Below are 17,848 nucleotides of genomic sequence, written 5' to 3'. Positions count from 1 at the left end.
GTCGTAGACATAGCCGGGCCCATTTGCAGGTTGCAAATTAGAAAATTGTTCGTTGAAGCTGATGGTACGTCGTCGTTGATTGTAATGGTCATCTAGTTGTTAGCTGTCGTTGATCATGTTGGTCATCTAGTTGTTACTGTGGTCCAATACTCGCGAGAGTTTGACTGCTGGTCGGTGTAGAATCCCCCTGCTAGTTTTAATTTCGCAGGAGCGAACGATTCCGTCTGCACCTGGGAAAGTACGAAGTACCCGTCCCAGGGGCCAAAGACCTCGAGGTGTTAGGTCTTCCAATATCCATACAAGGTCTCCTTCCTGAAGATTTTCCACTTGCTTTGTCCATTTCGTTCGGGTCGTCAAGGTTGGCAAGTAGTCTTTGAGGTATCTGTTCCAGAACTGTTGACTCAAGGCTTGAGCTTGTTTCCAAGTTCTCTTGTCCGTTGTGTGGCGAGGGAGAAACAACCCGGGAGGCAAATTGTTTGTTGGTCGTCCTAGTAGAAGGTGATTGAGTGTAAGGGGCTCGTCGTCGGTTGGGTCTGATGAGACGTGGGTTAGCGGGCGAGAATTCATAATAGCTTCAACCTCGCACGTGAAGGTTGACAGAGTTTCGTCGTCCAGTGTCCGTGTTCCAATGACTTTGTAGAAGGCAATCTTAAATATTTTTATGAGGCGTTCCGATGGTCCACCAAAGTGAGGAGCTGCAGGTGGGTTGAACTTCCAGGTTATTCCAAGTAATTAGCATTGATTGTTGAAGTCGTTGCTGTGTTGAATCTCAGAAAGGCTTTCCTGTAATTCCTTGTCAGCTGCAACGAAGGCTTTTCCGTTGTCAGAGAAGATGATCCTGGGTTTACCGCGTCTAGCGATGAAACGGCGTATGGCTTGTAGAGTTGAGTTTGTGTCGATTTGCTGGCATATTTCTGAATGAACTGTTCGCGTGACGAGGCAGGTGAAGAAGAGAACGTATCGCTTACTGTACTCGTCGTTGTTCCGCGTGGCAAAGGGTCCAAAGAAGTCAATTCCTGTTGAGTAGAAGGGGTAACTGTTTTCCGATAAAGGGATTCGTTGTAGGGGTAGATCTGCCATCAGAGGCTTCACTGGTTCCTGTCGAAGGCGTCGGCAAGGTATGCATTTCGTGTGTTTGCTTCATGAAGTGTTGTATTGGGTAGTTTTCTGCGTTCAGAAAGACTGGATGTCGGCTGCAAAGTAGAAGCTTTCTGTAGTCGTCCTTTGGCACGTAAGTATCCGTGATAGTCAATGAAGGGGCAAAGAGGTTGTAGAGGGCTGCGGGGTGGAATGTCAGATTTCTTTGTCAGGCATGCTATTTCCTTGGGGAATGATTGATTCTGTGAGTGTTTAATGATCCATGCGAATCCTAAGGTGAGGTGTTGAAGTGAGAGGCTCTGGCGTGTCTTCCTTTTGATGTTTTCTGCGAAGAGAAGAACATATGAAGTAACTCTGAGTGCTCTTGTCCAAGTGCTAAATCGGTTGAAGTCGATTACTGATGTTGGCGGTTGTGGGTCGTTGTCTGTCAGATGAATATCGGCTGTAGGTTGTGTTGGCGGGTGATTAGGCCAATCTGATGATGGTCTTAACAAGAAGTCTGGTCCTTTGATCCATCGTGAATCGGTAGTCAAGTCACATGCTTTGTAACCATGCGTTGTCTTTGCTGGGCACGTATCTCCAGTCCAGTGAAGATGTTGAGTCCATGATGAAATTCAGGCGGTTGGCAATGAAGATCCGGTGTCGTTGATTCGGCGAATTTATCCAATGACGAACTGTTGTACTATCTGTCCATAGTGTCGTACTGTCGATTCGTATGTCATGTTGTTCTTTGATGAAACGAGACAGTTTAGCTCCGTTAGTGGCGGCTTGAAGCTCGAGATTTGGAATTGTCATTCTGCTGATGGGTGCTACTCGGGCTTTTCCAATGGCGAACTTGAGTTCCGTTGTGTCGTCGTCGTATCTGATTCTGAGGTAAGCAACTGATGCTAAGGCAAGTTCGGAGGCGTCGCTGAATACATGGAGTTGGGTTTCCAGTATCTTCGTTTCTGGTTTGAAGTAAATCCGGGGCAGGCAGATGTCTTTGAATTGGCTTCGCTTGTCTATCCAATCGTTGAGGTCTGTTAAATGCTTCATGTTTAGAGGTTTGTCCCATTGAGGTACATTACTCCAGGCAAGTTGAAGTGATTGTCGTAGTCGAATTGTCAGTGGCATCGTAATTCCAAGCGGGTCAAAGATTGAAGAAGCAAACTTCAATAGTTTGCGCTGCGTTAAGTCCTTCTTGTCAATGGCGTGAAACTTCTTTGCTTCCACAAGAAAGACGTCCGTGTCTAGTTTCCATTTCACTCCAAGAACTCTTTCGAGGGGTCCTTCCTTCTTGGTGAGGCTGTCGCTGTTTTCCAAGTGGTTCTCGTTGACTGTTGTGAGGAATTGTTGAGAGTTTGAGGTCCATTTTGTGAGGTTGAAACCTCCAAGGCTGAACATCTTTTGAAGGTCGTTCATTAACTGTGTCGCTTCCGTCGGTGTTGAAACTGCTTTGTATAGGTCGTCCATGTATATGTTGCGTTTTGTGATTTGCTCCAAGGCTGGATATTTGTCGGCATTGTCCTTCGCACATTGTCGAGTGGCGTAGCAGGCAACACATGGTGAGTCGGTAGCTCCGAAGATGTGGCGGGTGTATTGGAAAGTTGCGGGTTGGCCCGTGTTGTCCTTCCACAGAAATTGCAAATACGGCTGTTCCTCTCGGCTCACGAAGACCTGCATGAACATTGCTTCAATGTCGGCAGAAATAGCGATTTGGTACTCGCGAAATCGCATAACGATTCCAGTAAGGTTTGTGACGAGGTCTGGTCCAGTTAGTAGGTTGCTGTTGAGTGATACTCCTTTGTAGATGCTCGATGCATTAAGGACTCGGCGTACCTTGCCAGGTTTATTGATGTTTGTCACTGGATGATGAGGAAGGTACCATTTTCCTGTTGAGTCTTCATAGGAATCATCAACTTTGACTATGAAACCTTTCTGCAAGTCGGTGTCGATGATCTCCTGATATTTCTGTGCCATCTCGGTGTTTCTCTTCAGTCCTGTGGGCGGTGGAGTGGAAGGAACAAGGATACAAGAGACAGTGTGGCGACAGAAACACGGCAGTGGATATGAGCGGAGTGAGGTTCGTGGCCACGTACCAACCTCTGTGGGAAGGACAAACGGACGATTTCGCCAGATACAGAGAGGAACTGGAAGATATGATGATAACCAAGAACCTCTTGGTGATCGGCGGAGACTTCAACTCCAGCGTGGGGGACACCAGAGAACGGAACAGAGACACAGTCGCAGGGAAGTTCGGGCTGGGCAAGACGAATACTGCAGGAGTGGACCTGATCGAGTGGTGCCACGCCAACCCGTTAGCGTGGGTGAACTCGTTCTTCCAACACAAGAAGCTGGCACGAGCTAGACGGCTTTCTGGTTAAGCAGAAGGAGAGAAGCCGAAGAGTCATCAACGTCAGCACGTTGGGAGTGAACAAACTGAGCGACCACCGGGCGAAGAGGATGACCTGCACTCTGGAAGAGAAGAAGAAGCGCCACCACGGTTCGACGAAGGTCCAGTGCAGACGGACTGTGGATTGGGACAAGCTGAAGATCCAAGAAGTGGCAGCGAAATTCCAAGAAAAAATCGAGAACCCGGAGGATTCAGTGGAAGACTGGAACGACGCAATGAAGCTGTTTGAGAAAGCGGGAAATCTAGCCTGTGGGTCCTAAGCGAAACGAAACTTGAGCCCGTGGCTAGATACTCACCTGGAAGAGATCGACAACTTTCAGAACCTTATCTCTCAACTTACCCAGGAAATGAACAACAACATCCTGACAGCGAGAGAAGAGCGGAAGACGGTCAGGAAAGACTACAAAAAAGCGAAGAAACGGTGGGAAGAAGAGTGGTGGATGGAAATTGTCGAAGACGCGAGGAAGGCAGAACTCCAAGGGGACATCGGGACGCTGTACAAGACCCTGAAGCGTATTGGAATCAGAGACAACTGCACTTTTGAGGACGAAACCTTCAGCCCCGAAGAGTTCCGAAGTCACTTTATGAAAGTATCAGAGAACAGATACGAAAGAGGACGAGACGAGATCGTTAAGACCCTGGAAGAGATCCACGAGCGCACCGACCAGAAAGCACTGGAAGCGGGCATTGAACTGGAGAGAGTGGTCACGTGGAGGGAGTTTGAAACGGAGTTGGCCAAGATGAGGGATGGAGCACCAGGGAACGACGGTGTTCGGATGCTAGCAGTAAAGTTGGCCAGCAAACCAATTAAGCAGCAGCTCCACAGGATGATTGTGCGGTTGATAGACGTGAAGCCGGAGGACTGGCCAGAAGAAATAAAGGAAGGCTGAGTCATTCCCCTGCACAAGAAAGGTCCCAAAAACGACCTGGGCAACTACAGTGGAGTGTGCCTGTTACCACTGGCAAGCAGACTGATCGCACGGATCTTCGCGACGAGACTCCGGACATGGGCAGAAACCATTGGCGTTCTGGATGAGAACCAGAACGGTTTCCGTGGTGGAAGGTCTACGGCTGACTCAACGCAGACCATTATCCGGATGGAAGATGAAACAAGAAGAGTGCACGGGATGACAGACGAGTGCAACGAGAACCGGCCAGGGGCTGTCCTCCTAGACATCACTAAGGCTTACCCTCGCACCAACAAACCCCTTCTGTGCGGTATGTTAGCCAGATTTGGCATGACGGACAAGGTGCTCGACCTGCTGAAAGGTCTCCATGAAGAAACGTGATACCGGGTGAAAGGTAAGGAAGGTCTCAGCGATGATTGGGCTCCCGCCAGAGGACTCAGAGAGGGGTGCGCAACATCACCTATCCTCTTCAACGTATACCATGCCGAAGCAATAAGAAGAGCTGAAAGAGAACGGAGAAAGGAGGCGTCGGAGAGAGGCCAAGAGTGCGGTCTCACCTGGAGGTGGACACCAGGAGGCAGCCTCCCACCGAGAGAAGCACCCAGAGCATTGCGTAGCAGCAACAAGTGTAATTTCATCCTGGAGGACTCGTTGTTCGCAGACGACACCTCTCTACTTGGTTGGACCAAAGAGCTCGTCACAGGGAAAGAGGTGATCAAGAAGAAAATGATGGAGTTTGAAGAGAAATGCCACGACGGCAAAGAAGAGTCCATCACTTTTGCAACAACCAGCGCCCAGAAGACTAGAATGCTGAGAACCCTCATCGGGAAACGAGAAGACCGAGGAGCCGGGATCAAGGGAGGGTACCACGCGTGGAGCAGAGTGAAGCAATGGCTCTGGAATTCGAGCCTCTCCAAGCGCACCAGAGCATTGGTGGTCCAAGCCGTAGTGGAGTCCACTCTCCTGTTCGACTGTAGCGTTAGAGCATGGACACCGACCGACATCCAGAAGTTCCAGAGCGTTGCAGACAGAGCCTACAGGTTTGTGTGGAACAATGGAAAACCTCTCACACTGACCAGGATGCAGAATGAAGGAGTCAACAGCTACGAGATCCGCAGACAGCTGAATATTGAATCGATAAGGACCAAGATCGAGTGCAGAGCATTAGAGCGAATGGGCCACGTTCTCAGAATGTCGGTTGAGAGGATTGTGAAGAAAGCCGTCCTCGGATCCTGGGACATGGAGAGGACACGCAGTGGGAACTCGCGAGGCAACACCATCCAGTACTGGCGCAGACTGCTGAAAGAAGCGGGACATGAAGACGACAACAGCGAGAACCTCACCAATGCCGGAAACGATGGAAGAAGACCGTTACAGATCGCAGGACGTTCCTCAAAAACTGGGAGACGTAAATGTGCAACTGGCACAGAGGATCGGAAAAACCGGCCCGCTCACAATGGAATCGAGAGAGAATAAGTGACAGCGGTTGGCCTTGCCGCTGGGACGGATGCGACAAGAAGTGCGCATCAAAAGGAGGACGGACGAATCACGAGAGAAAAGCACACAGAAGGGAGTCAGTGGACTACAAGTGTCCAAAGTGCAACGACAGTTTCTCGGACCAGGCTGCTCTGACAAACCACTTCAAGGCGTGCCAAGGAGGTCAGGGTGGGTTCTGTCCGAAGTGTCAGAAGTCCTTGTCATTGAGCAACATGGCAAGACACCGAAGGACCTGTCGAGGAGAGCACCCGACAGCCCCAGAAGTAACCAACACCATTATCACAGGACGATTCGCCGGAACGAGAGCCAGAATCCAATGCGAAGAATGCGGTACTTGGGTGACAAAAAACAACAAGTCAAGACACAGGATCACATGTCCTGGAAACTGGGAATCAAGGCCCCCTCACGGGGCGTAAATGACAAAAGAAGAAGAAGAAGTCTTCATAGGAATCATCAACTTTGACTATGAAACCTTTCTGCAAGTCGGTGTCGATGATCTCCTGATATTTCTGTGCCATCTCGGTGTTTCTCTTCAGTCGTTGGAGAAGGCTGTCGAGCTGCTTCTTGGCAAGCCATCTATTGTTTGGCAGTTGTTGTCCACGCTTTTCGAAGCATTCCAACTTCGTAGTGTCCATTGGGCAAGCGGGTTGTTGAAGATTCCAAGATGCGGAGAGCTTCCTTGTCGTCTGTTGAGAGGCTGCGTTGGTCAGTTGAAATCCCTTCCGCGTCCATTTTCATCCATTCAGCTACATGGCGAGACAGTGTATCGTCTGTCGTGAAGTTGATTGTGTTGATGTCGTTGGGTGTCGCTGCATTGTCTCGTCCAAAGAGAGACCATCCAAGTGGCGTTTTCCATCCAATAGGCACATTTTGTTTTGAATGGATTACTTCTGAAGGTGTCACGAGTTCGGCAAAATCACATCCATTGATGATTCCGATTTTTTTCGAGGGCAGTGTGGCTATCCGAATGTGTTGAAGTGGCTCGTTCCTTTGGCAGATGGAGTTGACGAGTTCAGGGTTGAATTGGGAAAGGTTCCAATCCATTATGACGTCGATGTCATTTAGTTGAAATGGCTGCTTTTGCTGGTTGTAGGGTCCAATCGCGATCGTCATCTTTGTAGAAGCTGTGTCTGATGATGTCAGTGCTTGGTTTAGCTGGATGGTGTCGTCTAATTACAGATCTGGTTTGAGTTGGAGGGGCGACTGATGATTTAAGCAATGTCAGTTTGCTTCCACAATCAAGCATTGCATAGGCATGAACTCTATGTTTGTCATGAGAGATCGTTATTGACAGGGTCGGAATGTGGCCAGTCGATTTCCTTCTGCTTATGCTGGTGCTGCAGTTGGTGGTGTCGTCATGTTGTCTGGAGTTCCGGTTAGCTGTCTCCCTCTGTGTCCTCGAGTTGTAGGTGCTGCTGTTGTGCAGAAGTGTGTGGTGTTTCTTACTGCATCCGTCCGTCCGGCAGGTTTGCGTTGATTGACAGTCGGCGAACTTGTGGGGGCTGAAGCAGTTGAAACATAGTTGTAGGTCCCTGGCATGCTGTAATCTGTCCTTTGGGTTCATTGCGATGAAGTGTTGGCATTTTCCAAGGTACTGGCAATTGCGTTTCTCCGGGCAAAAATCTCGTCGTTGATCTTTTTGTCCAGATTTATGTTGCTACTGGCTGCGTTGCTGGTTCCGGTTGTTCTGATTGGCGCGGTGATCCGATGGTCCATGTTGGTGGGTGTGACCGTTGGATGATGATCCTTGAGTGTTGCTGCTGTTGTAGTTGTTGCTGCTGCTGCTGCTGTTTCTGGTGGTGTTGTTGTTGTTGTTGCTGTTGCTCGGCAAATCGCTGCATGCTTCGGCGTAGATGTTGAACCAATTGGTGAGGTCGATGAGTGATGGTTGTCTGATGTTGCATTGCAGATTGTATCTATTCCATTCTAGTCGGCAAGGGGTAGGCAGTTTTGACAAAACTGTTTGGACATTTGTCGTAGAGTGTAGATCGTGCTGGAATCCAAGTGTCGTGAATGTATCGAACATTGTCTGTAGGAAGTTAGCGAAGTCCTTGTAGCTTCTGGTATGTCGTAGATTGGGGCCGCTGATGGCGTCGAGTAGTCGAAGGAAGGATGTAACTATCTTCGTCGGGTTACCAAAGTCGTTTTTCCAGTCGCTGAAGGGCTGCGTCATACATTGCTCCATTGCATCCATATCCTCGGATGAGAGATTTGGCATCTCCGGATACAAGTTTCTGCAGATGTGTCATCTTTTCCGAGTTTGTCATGTCGGTGCTGCTGATGGTTGCGTTGAACAGTCCTATCCAATCTAACCATTGTTCAGGTTCTCCGTCGAATATGAATGGTTTGACAATGGGCACTGTTTTCCTGAATATCTTCGAGATCGTGTGATGATTTTTGTGGTCTATCGGTGCTGTTCGAAGGTTGGTCCGAATCGGAAAATAAGTCGGTTGGTTCTGATGTGCTGCATGATGATGTACTGCATGTTGATGTGCTGCATGTTGATGGACTGCATGTTGATGAGGGGGAGGTCGGTTGATATTTGGGTGAGTTGTTCCTGTTGGTCCCCTGCAACCTGCATGAGTGAAGGCTGTTGTTGATGATGTCGGCATGTTCGTAGGGTTGTATGCTGTCGTGGTTCCCAGAAATCCTTCCTGGTACGATCGTATGGCAGGTTGTGTACATTGGTGAGTCAGGGTCGGCTGGCTGGAGGTCCAATTTGTTGCTGTTCGTTGATCTCCTTGGTTTGTTGACAGTAGTGCTGGTTGTGCAGGTATCGGTACTCCGTTGTTGTTTGTGATACCCTTAGTTGTCGTCTGGTGTTCACTGAACACGTTGGTGGGGGGATGATTGGTTGAATTCTGATTTCCAATCGTCAAGATGGGTCTAATGGTGCTATTCGGATTATGTGTCCTCTGTTGTTGGCTTGAAGGCTGGTTCTGTTGTTGGCTTGAAGGCTGGTTCTGTTGTTGGCGTGAAGGCTGGTATAGTCCATGTGGGGGACTAGCTGTCTGGGGAGCAAGAATTGGGTGTGTGATTTGCTGTCCAATCATTTGACTCTGAGCTGCTTTTGAAGTTGCTGTCGGAAGAAATATTGGCGCTGAAACATTTCTTTGTCGGGTTGCTGGTGCGTTCATCTGCTGATTGAAAACTTGGATTTGAGTTCCAGGGTTGGAGTGCGGTGACGTTTCATGAAGTTGAACTTCTGAGTTCGGTCTTTGTCCCACTGTTGCTGTCAATTTGGAGTTGAGTTCCTTTGTTCAATTCTATAGTCGTTCTTTGAAGTTGAGCTTCTGGGTGGTTCGGCTGAAGGTTTGAACTTTGTGACAAGTCGGCGTTCGGCTGCTGCAAGGAGAGGTTTGACTGAGGATGGAGGTGAGTTCCATGGGCAGTTTGAGTTCCAAGAGTTTCTGTTTGTTGTTGATGAATGCGATGATCCAAGGTATTGGCGTCGCTGTTAGATCCGGGGCGAAGTAGGAGTCCTGAATTGTCCTGGGCGGACTTTGATCTGTGGTTTGAAGTAGCGTTTAAGATTGCTGGCAATCCTGAAAATTGTGGCAAATCGTCCGGGGTGTCCTGGTCCATGGTGACGTTTTGTGTAGTGGTACTACGGGTTAAACTTTCCGTTTGGCGTCGAAGGGGAAGATTTTCCAAGGCTTGCAGTATTATTGAAGGCGTCGAGACGTTATTGGCTACTCGTGATGTGAGTTTAAAGAAGACGTGGCAGTGTTGTTGAGGGTACGCTCGTATCTTTTTGATCGTAGTTTGATCGTTCGGTACAAAACTTTCAAAGTTTTCAATCGTTCAATGATTGAGTCTTGCTGGTCCGTTCCGGTGCGTATTATCTTGACTGCTTCGTTATTGGCATCGTCAAGCAAGCTCTTCAATTCCGTTACGAAATCGTTGATGATCTGTACTTCGTCGGAATCGCTTATGGCTTGGTTAATTGCTTTTGCTAAAATTTCTACGTCTGTTTCTATGACTTTAAAAACAGCACCATAGGTTGAATTCATTTTTAATTGACTATGTCTCCTAAACTTAATTCATGTTTTGACGTGTCAGACAAAATGTAAAATGGCCAATATGTAATTCCTTTGATTACATGGAACCCTCGCAATTGTATTGTAACAAAAAAAATGATTTTGAGTTTTTTTTTTCTTTGGAACTTACAATCCAAAAAAAAAGAAAAAAAAGTAAACAATATGATTGGTTAGTATGAGGATGGGTTCGTTAATTTTTCAAACAAAAAAAACCTTGGTTTCGGTTTCTTTTTTTAAAAACTATTGTGCGCCAATGACAATGGCAATACGTTTTGGTTGATTAAGATTCCAATTTCAGATCGTAGTTTAGTTGTTTCTTTTTAAATGATTTCTTTTTTGATTTTTGAGTTTTGAGTCTTTCAGTTTAGTAATTTGGCGGCATATTCATGTCGAAAATGTGGCAAAAGTAGGTTCGGCAAAGAATAAAGTTCAAATGTCGTAGACACAACAGGCTGCACAAAGGGAACAAATATCCGGGCACTAATGATTTTTACCCAAGAACTTCAAAATTTGCTTGCCATCCCATGAAACTTCTTCTGCACGTGAACTGAGATCCAATTTGATGTATAAGTTGATAAATATTGGAAGATGTTCCACCACTATTGGCGAGACAGTGCAACATTTAGCCACAAGGGTATGGATATTGCAAAGAAGATTCCCCAGGAAATTAGCCTTTGCAAAAATGAGCTAGGAGGTAGGCGGAACCGCTGAGCTGAATTCAGAGATTAACGACCAAATAGGCAACCCCCTGAAATACTCACTCTAGAGTTATGACTAGACGGAAAATCACTAGACGTCATGCTCACACTGGATGGTAAATCGATACTCGCAAAGAATTCATGAGTAGTGAACTAACACTAAATTGTTTGGTCCATATACAAACAGGGCTACTAAATTCAAATAACGCTCATAATCCCGAAACCAAAAGTTATAACGGTTAAGAGAACATAAAACTGATAAATACCTCAGAAAATTATAGGAAAACTTTTAAAAAATTTTAAATTAATTCAATTTGTTTAATTATGATTATAATTTAAAGTTGTATGATTAATTTGGTCAGAAATTTTGAAGTTTTTACACATGGTTGTCATTTTCTTGATCTTTAATCTTTTGGTCGACTTAGCAAAAGCTTTCATCTACACTTTGCTCAAAATCTGCGGAAAATTATAATTAACTTTTAAAAGTTTTTAGTTAAATTTGCTGTTGTTTTATTAGCCTGACCGCTTTCTTCGTTCGCTCGAAAGTAGACATGCAGTTTCGACAAGGTTTGTATTTTTTTTCTTGCCGATGAGGCTTTCTCTGGAAATGCTTAACTTTTGGTTGAATCTCGAACGACTGAAAGGAATCTATAATAGTGTATCACTCGACCTTTATAAGTATTTTCGTGGTGTTTGCTTTCGAAGAAAAAATCCTCAAAAAAGCCTACCCGAAGGCAAAATTTCTCCCCAACATCAGTTGTTAGAACAAAAACAATGGTTATTTATCCACTGATTTTATATTTTTTTGTGCCAAGCACAATTTCTTTACTTCTCATTCTTTTTTGAACCATCAATGCAGGGGCTGCATCCAGTAAGTCAAGCCATCTGATGACCAATCTCGACATTCCGATTTCATAGCCTTTGAATTTACCTGAGTACTTGCGTCGACCAATCCCTTAAATTTGACAACGCCGGCTTTTTAAGTTCATACCTCACTGAATTGAAAAAAGAATTATCAGAGGTCAACATGGGCCGCAATATTGATGTAAAAATTTCTGATTTTAGAAATGAATTTCAGTTGTTTTTAAAAGTTTATAAACAAATGTTTGTCTCAAGAAAGTAATTGAAACAGCGGTTAGAGTGTTATATGAGCCGGAAAAATTAGCGGCAATGGCGAGAAAGACTGTAAAAAAATTACTAAAACGACCGTCAGTTGAGGGCATTTTAATGGCAATGAAACTTTGTTTGTGGTTTGTTCAGAATGATAAATTAGTAATGGGCGCCTCTCTGTCCACAAATCAAGCAAATCTTTGACTCAAAAAAGGTGAACATGCACTATAATTGGAAAATCCTAAATTGATGTCACCCACAAAAAATTAAAGAGAAATTTCCCCTCAATGCAGCAAAAGGGTTGTCTACAGGCCAAAATTGGTAGAAAGTGAAGGAAGCTTGATCTCGTATCACGTTGAATGCGGAGATATATCAGACGCTGATTTTCGAAAAATACATAAAACGGTCTGACATTGTAAAAGTTTCTTTTCGGTAAAATTTTCTTCCGCTAAGTTGATGATATTGTGCGGACGGTCACAGGTGACCATGAGAAAACAGTTCAAGCCGCCAATTGAGTTCATCCTACTTTATAGTTCATTATTGGAACACCAAATTCATTTTGTAAAGATTGCATTTCTAGATTTAGAAGTTAACATCGAGAGGGACAGGAGAGGGAGCTGTGGATGACATCAAAAACCAACAGATACAAGTACCATCCTGATTTTCAGGAGTTGAGCCTCCTTCAGTATAAAAAAAGTAGATATCGGAACGTTTTCAACTGAATGACTCAGGTGATTGGCGAGGCGCTCACATCGCACCCAGAACATTTGATTTGGAGAGACGAAGTTTTGGCCCATGGAATCAACAAGAAGCAGTATACCGGGTGGAATATCCATGATCATTGTTGAACAAGATATGTTGGGACCAGTCGAAGTCGTAGTTGGTTCTTGATGATAGCGGCGAACAATAATATGTCTCACAATCATACTGGGAAGCACTCTTCTCATCTGACAGATACGAGAGTCAACTACTGGACAAATTAGTTGAACTAAATCTTTCACAACATGCACCAACTCAACTAGACGTGCTGCTTTGCGACAATCCAGAATTAATTTTACAATGTCAAATCGACAGGAATATTCGAGATAAACTAACTAGTCAGTTCTCTGACCACAAACCACTCTACACCACAATTGCCGCCTTTAGCTGCATTAACCTTCCAAAAAAAAAACAAATCATTGATATGCTTTCAAACGAGCAGACTGGGACAGCTTAAATTCTTCAATAGAAACTGAACCGTTTATCCCGTACTGCTACAGTAACGTGAACGAAATTATCCGACAATGGTACGAATGGCTGTGGGAAAAAATCGAAAAATTTGTACCTAGAACAACTGAGCATCGATCAAGGTTACAACCCTGGATCACGCCAGCCACCTCCCACCTCATCAAAAAACTTCAAACAATGAAAAGAAAACCAAAACAAGGTCTCGAAAGACTAATAAAGATCAAAAAACTTGAAAAAGATATTCAAAGGTTTTCCGAAGATGACCTAGCGGAATATGAAAAAACCGTCCTAGAAGGAAGAACTTTCAGCAAAATTCAAAAATACCTTAAATGCATACGCAAGACCCCAACAATTCCTTCGACGGTCAAAGACGGAAACACTGAATCATCAAATGAAAGAGAAAAATGTGAATTATTCAATGACTATTTCGTCAGCGTGTTTGGCACAAAAGAACATCAAACCGGTATCCTCTTTCCAAAGGGTGAGCTGAATAGATTTATTGTTGACCAAAGTCAAGTTAGCGAAATAATGAGGCAACTTAATGTCAATAAATCAATGGGACACGACAACATTGGCAATCTCATTTTGAAATCATGTCACAAAACTCTAAGCAAATCACTTACCCTTCAATTTTAAACCTGCCTTAACAAAGGAATTTTTCCTGAAATATGGAAAAATAGTGAAGTAACCCCTGTTTTCAAGGAAGGAAGTAAGACCGATGTTAGTTGCTATAGACCAATCAGCCTACTCTGCTGCTGCTCAAAATTGCTTGAAAAAATAATATTTGACAAACTCTATACTAAAGTGAAATACAGATTACATGAAAGTCAACATGGATTTCGAAAGCGTAGATCCGCAACAATTCAACTTCTTCTATTTCTTGACCGAATATACGAATTGAACGATCAACAGGATGTACAAGAACTTGCAGTTCTATACTTGGATTTTGCCATGGCATTCGACACTGTACCTCATGATATTCTGCTTACGACGATCAAAATTTTTGGAATTGGCATGAAATTGCTGTCACTGATATATTCATACCTCAACAACAGAAAGCAATGCGTTAAGATTGAAGACTGTAGCTCAACCCTAAAAGAAGTCACCAGTGGAGTTCCGCAAGGTTCAATTCTGGGACCGCTGCTGTTCTTACTTTTCATAAACGATCTACTTAAAACCATGAATGACACAGACAGTTTTGGGTACGCAGATGACTTTAAGGCCATTCTACTAAATCAAACTTCCCTTGACACTGCAACTCTGAAAAAGAGAAATGGCTACATGAAAACAAAATGCAACCCAACATCAAAAAATCAACGCTCCTCGGCATCAAAGATGATTTAAAAGCTAGTCTCCTGAACAAAAATCTTTCCTCAGTAAACTCACAGCGTGACCTAGGACTGATTGTGTCCAACAAGCTCACATGGAACGAAAATTGCTCTCGTCGGACATCCAAAGCAATTAGTGCTCTCTTCCAGATTAAACGAAGTCTGACTATGAAAAGCAGTGTGACCACCAGGCTTAACGCATATACTGGGTATGTAGTACCCATAGTAACATACGCATCCCAAGCATGGACTCCTAGCAGATCGAACATGGAACAACTCGAACGAGTTCAAAAGTTAGCAACAAAATGGATTTTGGGGACAAGCAAAACTTATACTGAAAGACTGAAGGACCTGAACCTTCTTCCTTTGAACCTATACATGGAAATGCACGACATTTTAATACTAATAGCCCTGCTTGAAAATCGTTACGATGTAGAAATGGAACGAAAACCTTCTGAATCATGCGAAATCACCCGACAGTCATCAAGAGGCGAATTTCAAATCCCAAAAAGCCGCTTGCAAAGAACGGACGACAATTTTTTCAGACGAGTGAAACATCTATACAACTGTCTTATCCGAGCCTGCCCAACGTTTAGCCTTAGACCAAGCAAAGCGACTCTGACCTACATATATCAGAAATACTTCAAAAAAATGTACAGTGAAGTCAACAAATGTACATGGAAACTCTTATGCAGATGTGGAAACTGCAATGTTTCAACAAACTGAGATAAAACATGGACTGTAAAAGGGACGAAATTCCCTGGAGCTAATGCTCTGAAGCCTATTCTACTACTACTACTACTACTACTACTACTACTACTACTACTATTATGTCGTGCATTTTGATATACAAGCTAAGTGGTAGTAGTCTGACAAGTCGAGCAACGTATGACAGCTCAGCGTCGACAATCCAGCGTGTAGCTCGTTTCTGTACAAGTTCTATGCGTATCAGATCTGTCTTTGTTGGGTACCATACTTGTGAGGCGTAACAAGGTATTGGAACAACCATACCACAGTAAACATTGAGTATTTTTTAGATTGACTCGCACAGAAGGGGAGATTCCGTTTGATCAGAAAAAAAGCAACTCATTGCTTTTTGGCACCTCAACTTGATTTTGTCATGCCAGTTTAACTTGTGATCGACGAGAACACCCAGGTTTTTTTCTTTTTGAGAAATAGGCACCTGTTCATTGTTCAACAAACATTCATTAAAATTGCCCCTTTGAAAACAAGGATGCGGGTTTTTGTCGATATTAACACTGATTGAATTTGCGTTGCACCACGCTGAAAGAAGAGAAGGAGTGTTTGACATTGTTAATCTAGATGTCTCTAGTGATTTGAAGTCATCAGGAAAAAGGTATTTCTGCACAGATTCAAAGCCCGTAGGGAGGTCTTTGATGTATACCAGGAACAACGAGGGCCCAAGTATAGAGTCTTGTGGGACACCACTGTAGATTGGTAGTGTTGATGACAGAATATCTCTCACTTTCACACATTGCTTTCTTCCAGTCCGGTAGTCTTTGATGAGCGCAAGAAGTTTGCGATGTATTCCCATAGCCCACAGTTTCTTCAATAAAATTGCACGGTTAATTTTATCAAATGCTTTTTCGAAGTCAACGTTTAGGGCGGCAAGGTTTTTCGTGCCCAGAGAGTCGTTAAATCGATGAAGATTTTGACGTAAGTGAGGAGTTGAACAACAGTTGACCTATTTCGTCTGAAACCATAATGGTGTTCAGAAAGTTTCGATCTGAGTTTTTTGTGCAGCGTATCAAAAATCTTGCGTTCAAAAACTTTGGACACTGAGCTGAGCAGTGATATCGGTCGGTAGTTCGTAACAGAAGCTCTTTTTCCTTTCTTGTGTAGTGGCGCGTATTCTTGAGTGAAGTTTTCCACTCACCAGGACATTTCCCTTTGTTGTGACAAGTTTTGAAAAGTAGATGCAGCGATTTTGAAAGAGAACAAGAGACATTTTTCAGTAATTGGTTGGGAATACTATCAGGACATGTTGCTTTGTTGAGTTTGAGTTTATTCAAATATTGTGAAATAGTGTCTACTGTGATCTCCACCTTCGTTGCTGGTTCGCTGTCAGCATCGTAGAAGCCATTCAAGGTTTCGTTCACGGGAGAATGCGTAAAAACGCTTTGGAAATAGGAGTTGAACAAGGTAGCCTTAGCTTCGTCAGTCTCTGCAGTTTTCTCCAGCCAATGAATCTTGAATGGCACAGGGAGCGGCTCGCGAATGGACTTAAAGTATTTAGATATGGTTTTGAAATTACGACCGGAGAACGTTTTTTCCTCATAAATACTTTTGTCTTCGGCTAGTGCATTTACTTGCTCTTCCAATGATAAAACTTTTTCATTGCGTTTTGAGTTTTTCGTCGTTGCCTCTCGGAGGGTCTTCAGTTTTTTTAACAAGTTGGATGTCTTTTGTGATACCCAGGTTGCCAGTTTTGCCTGGTGTGATGTACGACGAGGAACAACTCTTCTAAAAATGGTGAAGATCCACTCATTCGGACAAGGGTAAATCAGAACTATTTTCTATCTTCTTCTCTTCCGTGTATACAAAATCGACAAAATTTATTGAAGGGTGTAATGGAAAAGAATGCGTAAAAATGATTACTACTGTAAATTTTTTCGATAAGGAAGTAATTGAAATTTGCATGAACTTGGACATAAACAAGAGTAAAGGACCCGATGAAATTCCACCAATATTGTATAAAAAATTGTGCATTACTCTTTCTCATTCTCTTTCACAGTTATTCAGAAAAATTTTCCAAACAGCCATTTTTCCAAACGACTGGAAACAAGCAATTATAAGTCCATTATTTAAAAAAGGCGATAAATGCCATGTTACAAATTACAGACCGGTATCTCTGTTATCAATAGCTTCGAAAATTCTAGAAAGGATTATTTTTAGACGACTATACGATCATTACCATTCTTTTTTTCACGCAGCTCAGTTCGGCTTCAGGAAAAGACGATCAACGATTCTACAATTGATAATCTTTTTGCAAAAAGTGTACCAGAGCATGATGTTGATGTAATCTTTACTGACTACAGTAAAGCTTTTGACAGAGTGGATCATGGTATGCTTTTGAAAAAACTTTTTGAAACGGGCATCAGAAACAAGCTACTGAAACTAATCGAATCATACTTGACAAATCGAGTACAACTCGTGCGTATAAATGGAGTAAACTCGTCACCAATACAAGTTACTAGCGGTGTCCCGCAAGGGAGTATTTTGGGCCCCATACTTTTTCTGGTTTTTGTTAACGACCTCCCGAAAATGTGCGATCAATTGTTTCCCCTACTTTTTGCCGATGACGCCAAATTTCTCAGCGTGGGTTTAAGCACAATAGATATTCAAAGTGATTTAAATGCGTTGTATGACTGGACCATTAGAAACAACATGCCCTTCAATATGGATAAATGCTGCCTAATTAAAATGTCCAAAAACGAAAAACGATTGCTTTTTGGAAACGAATCGATTAAAACGGAGGAAACTCAATCTGATTTGGGGCTCATGCTTTCCTGTGACTTAAAATGGAATT

The 17,848-nt window shown here is 43.8% G+C and overlaps 2 protein-coding genes across 2 annotated transcripts; both read right to left on the bottom strand.

Annotated features, from left to right (window-relative positions):
• Positions 1–1,632: 1,632 nt before the first annotated feature.
• On the bottom strand, positions 1,633–3,057 carry LOC134856029 (uncharacterized). The gene has a single exon (XM_063872400.1). It carries the CDS (start codon positions 3,055–3,057, stop codon positions 1,633–1,635), a length of 1,425 nt encoding a protein of 474 aa, XP_063728470.1.
• A 4,495-nt stretch (positions 3,058–7,552) lies between these two features.
• Positions 7,553–7,921, bottom strand: LOC134856028 (GATA zinc finger domain-containing protein 24-like). The gene has a single exon (XM_063872398.1). The coding sequence runs from the start codon at positions 7,919–7,921 to the stop codon at positions 7,553–7,555; it is 369 nt and encodes a 122-aa protein (XP_063728468.1).
• Positions 7,922–17,848: the final 9,927 nt, after the last annotated feature.

Source organism: Symsagittifera roscoffensis, unplaced genomic scaffold (assembly GCF_963678635.1).
Source record: "Symsagittifera roscoffensis unplaced genomic scaffold, txSymRosc1.1 SCAFFOLD_288, whole genome shotgun sequence".
NCBI classification, from domain to species: Eukaryota; Metazoa; Xenacoelomorpha; order Acoela; family Convolutidae; genus Symsagittifera; species Symsagittifera roscoffensis.
The sequence above is the reverse complement of the archived record's forward strand: the minus strand, read 5'-3'. Positions and strand labels throughout refer to the sequence as shown.

Excerpts from the sequence above, each read along its gene's own strand:
- LOC134856029 (XM_063872400.1), bottom strand. The coding sequence starts at position 3,057 with ATGGCACAGAAATATCAGGAGATCATCGACACCGACTTGCAGAAAGGT.
- LOC134856028 (XM_063872398.1), bottom strand. The coding sequence starts at position 7,921 with ATGTTCGATACATTCACGACACTTGGATTCCAGCACGATCTACACTCT.